At 43.4% G+C, this 5,622-nt stretch overlaps 1 protein-coding gene across 1 annotated transcript; it reads right to left on the bottom strand.

Annotated features, from left to right (window-relative positions):
- Positions 1 to 3,933: 3,933 nt before the first annotated feature.
- On the bottom strand, positions 3,934 to 5,313 carry LOC113294296. The gene has a single exon (XM_026542693.1). It carries the CDS (start codon positions 5,311 to 5,313, stop codon positions 3,934 to 3,936), a length of 1,380 nt encoding a protein of 459 aa, XP_026398478.1.
- Positions 5,314 to 5,622: the final 309 nt, after the last annotated feature.

Raw genomic sequence — 5,622 nt, 5'->3', positions numbered from 1 at the left:
TTGTCCACTGGAGACCTTGAAGGAGGTCAGGAGGCTTTTGAGGAATCACTGGGTTTTCTCTGGTTTTTTTTATTTATTATTATTTATGGCTCGATGTAACCCTCTGGGTCAAGGAATATTACTGGTTGTGGAATCCGTATCAACAAGCCTGATTGAAAGCATTTTCATCGATGGTCGCCTACTTTTCGACTGATTTTACCGTATCTATTTCTATGTGTTTTCTGCTGACTCGCATCTGTCTGAGTTGCACACTGTATTTAACTTTAGGCTAGGGTGATCAGTCAAAAATGCATTACTCTTTATCTGTTGCTGTTTACATCCCATCTAACTTCAATACATTAATATGCCTCTGCAAGGCATGCAAGTCAGATCGGCTAAGTTAGACTGAAAGATACACTATATATAGGTTATAGAGGATTCCCCAAAGAAAGGGCTGGCTAGGCATATGTGTATCTCCAGTAGGACCTCTTCTAGGATGTCAATAGTTACAATCTTTTCCAACAACGGTGAAGGTGATGAAGCTACATAAGAAAGTTCTGCTTTTTATGCACACCATTCCATTATTAAGTTCTGAATTCAATCCAATGACAAATGAAACAAACCCATTTGAGCTTAAGGTTCTGAGAATTCCATCCCAAGAAACCCTTGTTCTTGATTTGCCATTTGAAATAGACCCACAACTTGAAGATTGAATAAAGTGATCAAAAACCAGATCAAGGTTGATTGGAGAAAAGGGTTTAAGAACACCATGAATTAAGTAAGCACCTTGACTGAAAATACCATGATTCGAAATCAAAGCACATGTTTGTCATTAAAATATAACTTAGCAACAGATTAGGGTAATTAAAAAGCACAGCAACCAGTTGCGACACAGCAAGACTTGTTCACATGATAAAACTGATATACCAAAAGCTGAGAAGCAAGAAACTCTGAACAACCAATTTACAGACTTGACAAATGAAAGAGCAGAGGCTCCGCTGCTGGTTATCATCTGCTCATTCGTCTCTTTTCTAATTAGGATGAGTAAGCAATTCTCCATGTTTACGCGCCTCCTTGATAATATATTTCAGCTCCTCAGAAAATTCTTCGGGTTCAAACTCCTCCTCCTCCCCTCTACAAAGCTGCATTTTCGCCAAGAAATCTGCAGCTTCGTTCATGCTTCTATCACAACTTACTAATAGAATGAATATTATCTTCTTACCGTATTTAGAATAAGGAGAATGATCTCCGACTTGATTATTGTAATTCCCAAAAGATATTATGATTTTGATATAAAGTTGAATCCTGGAGAAGATAACTCGACAAGGAAACCTTTCCCAAATCCAAGATGGTATCAGCCCCTTCTACGATCCTATTTTCTCTAAACCATTGAAATCAATGGCGACGGAACAACTGAAGCTCACAGACATTGCTGAGGCATATAGCTCCATGCATCTACAACAACCCGATGATGCTTTCTACATGGATGTCGGTGCTACATCGCACCTTACTGCTGATCCAGGTAATCTACACAACGTTTTCAATTCTAGCAATGTACGATCTATCTTAGTTGGCAATGGCATAGTATTCCAGTTACTGCTAGTGGTACCAAGTTCATAACCCTTCCTTCTCGTACTCTTCAACTCAAAAATACCCTTGTTGTTCCCGATATTATCAAAAACTTAGTTTCCGTTCGTAAGTTCACCACTGATAATCGTGTGTCTGTTGAGTTTGATCCTTATGGTTTTTCTGTGAAAGATCTGAGTTCGAGGAAAATTATCCTTCGATGTAATAGTTCAGGGGAGCTCTACCCTATCACCAACTCTGTCGTGCCACCTATAAAATCGTCCCAGTCTTCCTCTATTTCTCTTGCTGCTTTCTCTCCAGATATTTGGCATAGTCGCCTCGGCCACCCTGGCAAGGCCATTTTAGATGTCTTACGTTCCAATAAATCTATTCAATGTAATAAGCATAATTCTTCTACACTTTGTCATTCTTGTCAAGTTAGTAAACATGTTCGATTGCCATTTTATGAATCTAATTCCAATACTTTTGCACCTTTTGATATCATTCATAGAGATTTATGGACCTCTCCATTACATATCGATACCGGTTTTCGCTATTATCTTATCTTGCTGGATGATTTCACCAATTATCTTTGGGTTTATCCTCTAAAATTTAAATCCCAAGTCTATGACAAATTTTTGGAATTTCGATCTCTTGTTCAAACACAATTTGAGCGTAAAATTAAAAGTTTTCAATGCGACATGGGACGTGAATTTGACAACTCTTCTTTTCACAATTTTGGTCGTACTAATGGTCTAGTTTTTCGCTTCTCTTGCCCCCAAAATTCCTCTCAAAATGGCAAGGCCGAACGTATGATACGTCGTGTCAATGATATCACCCGCACCCTTATGTCTCACGCTTCCGTTCCACCAAAATTTTGGGTCTATTCTCTCCTCATGGCTGTTTATCTTCATAATATTCTTCGAATGGGTTCTATTGGAACTCTACGGGCTTTTCCTCGCTCCCTTCATTTCGAACTAAGACTGCACTGATAGCATATGAAGTTGCTCCGAGGTATAATGTGAGGACCTCCGATGGCTCGGGTCTTTGTAATACTGGAAGACTTACAAGATGTAGCTTAATATTCTGAAACGCCTCCTCACAGGCATCCGTCCATTTGAATTTCTCTCCCTTTTTAAGAGTGCTAAAGAAATCCTTGCATTTTTCGGACGACCGAGATATGAATCTCCCCAATGCTGCTATACTTCCGTTCATCTTTTGTACGTCTTTTATTGTGGCTGGTGACGGCATCTCAAGGATGGCTCTGACTTTCTCGGGAATTGCTTCTATCCCATTTGGAGTGATGATATATCCCAAAAATTTTCCCGATGTGACCCAAAAATCGTATTTGGTCGGGTTAACTTTCATTTTATATTCTCTCATCGTTCGAAAAATTTCCCGCAGGTCTCAGATGTGATTCTTGGCTAGGCGACTTTTTACTAGCATATCTTCGACATAAACCTCAATGGTGTTGTGGATCTGGTCTTCAAACATGTCGCCCACCAACCTCTGATATGTGGCGTATGCATTCTTCAGCCCAAACGTCATCTTGGTGTAGCAGTATTGGCCCCTTGGTGTGAAGAAGGAGGTGTGCTCTTGATCCTCGGGAGCCAGCGGGATCTGGTTATACCCCGCGTATCCGTCCATCAATATTAGTGCCTCGTACCCCACTATAGATTCCACCAGTTGATCAATACTTGGGAGAGGGAAATTGTCCTTCGGACAAGCTTTGTTCAGGTCGCTGAATTCGATGCAGATTCTGACTCCTCCGTTTCTCTTTGGTACCACGACCATGTTAGATATCCACTGTAGGTAGTGCGATTTCCTAATTATCCTCGATTCTTGTAACTTCTTTAGCTCCTTCTCGACGGCCGTCTGTAATTCTGGCGCGACTCGCCTCATCTTTTGTCAGACCGGTTTGAAGCTTGGGTCGATCTTTAAATGGTGACAGCATACCTCCGGGTCTATTCCCTCCATATCGTGCACGCCCCATGCGAATGCGTCCATGTTCTCCTTTAGCACTGCCACGAGCTGGCTTGTTTGCTCGTCTGATAGTAACGACCCGATCCTCACTATCCTTAGTTCTTCTATAGTTCCCAAATTAACCTCCCGAGTGGGTTCTACGGCCGAGAAGTTTGGTTTTGGTTCCTTCATCGGTGTCGTCTCCTTTAATTGCTATGAAGGTTCATTTCCTTGTGTTTCGTACGCCATGACCGCCTGCAAAATAACTTTTTCCAAGTCCTCAGCCGCTTTGGGTTCTTTAGCCTTGTTCTTCTCTCTCCTTTGTCGTGCTCGCCGCTCCTCATTTATTTGAGCATCGACCTGCATACACTGTCGGGCTGCCTGTGAATCTCCTACGACCTCAGCTATCCCCTCGTATGTTGGGAATCATAGCCTCTGATGATAATCCGATGCCACTTCTTTGATTCCCGCGATCCACGGTCTCCCGATAATAGCTTCATAGGGCGAGGCGACATCGACCACACAGAATGTAGTTAACGTATCTAGGTAACCACCTCCATCCGATACTCTTAGAGTTACTTCGCCGTTTGGGATGGTCACGGTCCCATTAAAACCGTAGATACAATATGTCGATGGGACGAGTATATCATCTGACAACTCCATCCTCTTGAACGTGTCGTAGAAGAGTACTTCGACTGAGCTCCCACTATCCACTAGTATCCTTCTTACCCCCCATTCCTCAATCAGCAGGGTGATAACCAAGGGATCACTGTGAGCTTGGCCGTTCATCGGGACATCCTGAGCCGAGAAAAAGATGGGTCGCAGCATCCAGGATTCCATCGACAAAGATTTTGCTACGCTGAAAATTTCCTTCCTATTATGATCCCTCTTGTGGATTCTAGACATGATTCCAGGATTCAGATTGTACGCTTGAGTAGCCGAATGCGAAATCGTGTTGACAAACTGCGTGGATCTGTCGATCCTGACCTGATGGACGGGTGCATCGGGCGCTGCGGTCATCTGGGATGGGTGTCGGACGAACTGTCTCAGGTAACCGTCTCGAATAAGATGTTGCACGATGTCTTTTACTTCTCGGCAGTTATTTGTAGAGTGGCTTCTATATTGATAATAATGGCAATACTCTGGGTGATCCTTGGTCTCCTCGAACTGTATCCCTCTTGAAGATGGGTATATGATGTCACTCATTTTCTTGACCTCTTTGAAGATTTCTTCTAGTGGAGCATTCAAAGGGGTGTATGTTCTCGCCTCGTGCCTCGGCGTCTTTCCTTTAGCTAACCATTCCTTCTTCCCATTTACTCGCGTAGGTGGGATCAATCTTTTCTCGGGTCGACGTTGAACATTGACCGATGTCGACTCGGGCGCCGCACTAGCCTCTTGCACTCCCCTATCCCTTGATTCCTCCTGAGTTTCTTCTAGGGCGATGAAATGCTCTTGCATTTTCCTCATTTCTTTCAATGTTTGTGGTTTTTCTGTAAACATGTCTATCCAGATGGGATCCGACCTCCCAAGTGCGTTTTCGAACCCGAATATTTGTTGGTCGACTGGTACTTTCCCAATTTCTGTACACAAATTTCTCCATCTATCGGCCAATGATCTGAGAGGTTCTCTGAACCGTCGGGCCAATGTGAATAACCTGTTGACCCTGGGCCGAGGTCTGCTGTTGTGCATGTATTTTTCAAGGAAGGCTTCGACTAGAGTCTCATAACTGTCGACTGTTCCTGGTGCGAAGTTGTAGAACCATTTCTTTTCCTCGCTTTCCAAGATTGCATGGCAGAACTTGCACATTACCACCTCATGGTTTTTCCATTGTATTAGGGACATTGTGTACATCTTCAAATGCTCAACTGCGTCTCCCGTGCCATCGAACCTTGATGGGAAGGTGGGGAGCGTGAACTTAGGTGGGAAGGACCTTAGTTCTAGCTCTTGGGTGAAAGGGGTCCTCTTGGCCTCGCTTATGACCTCGGCGAGCTTATATTCTTCGCCGGTTCCTGACAACTTCCTTATCTTTTCCTCTAACTCTCTTAGCTTGGCTTCATTCGCATAGTCGGACCTTGTGTTTCTCTGTTCTCTCGTGCCTTTCGTCGTCTGTCGGTG

The sequence above is a fragment of the Papaver somniferum genome, chromosome 7 (assembly GCF_003573695.1).
Source record: "Papaver somniferum cultivar HN1 chromosome 7, ASM357369v1, whole genome shotgun sequence".
Taxonomy (NCBI): Eukaryota; Viridiplantae; Streptophyta; class Magnoliopsida; order Ranunculales; family Papaveraceae; genus Papaver; species Papaver somniferum.
This window is presented reverse-complemented; position numbering and strand designations above follow the sequence as displayed.

What these genes read in the sequence shown, in the direction of transcription:
- LOC113294296 (XM_026542693.1), bottom strand. Translation starts at nt 5,313, where the DNA reads ATGTGCAAGTTCTGCCATGCAATCTTGGAAAGCGAGGAAAAGAAATGG.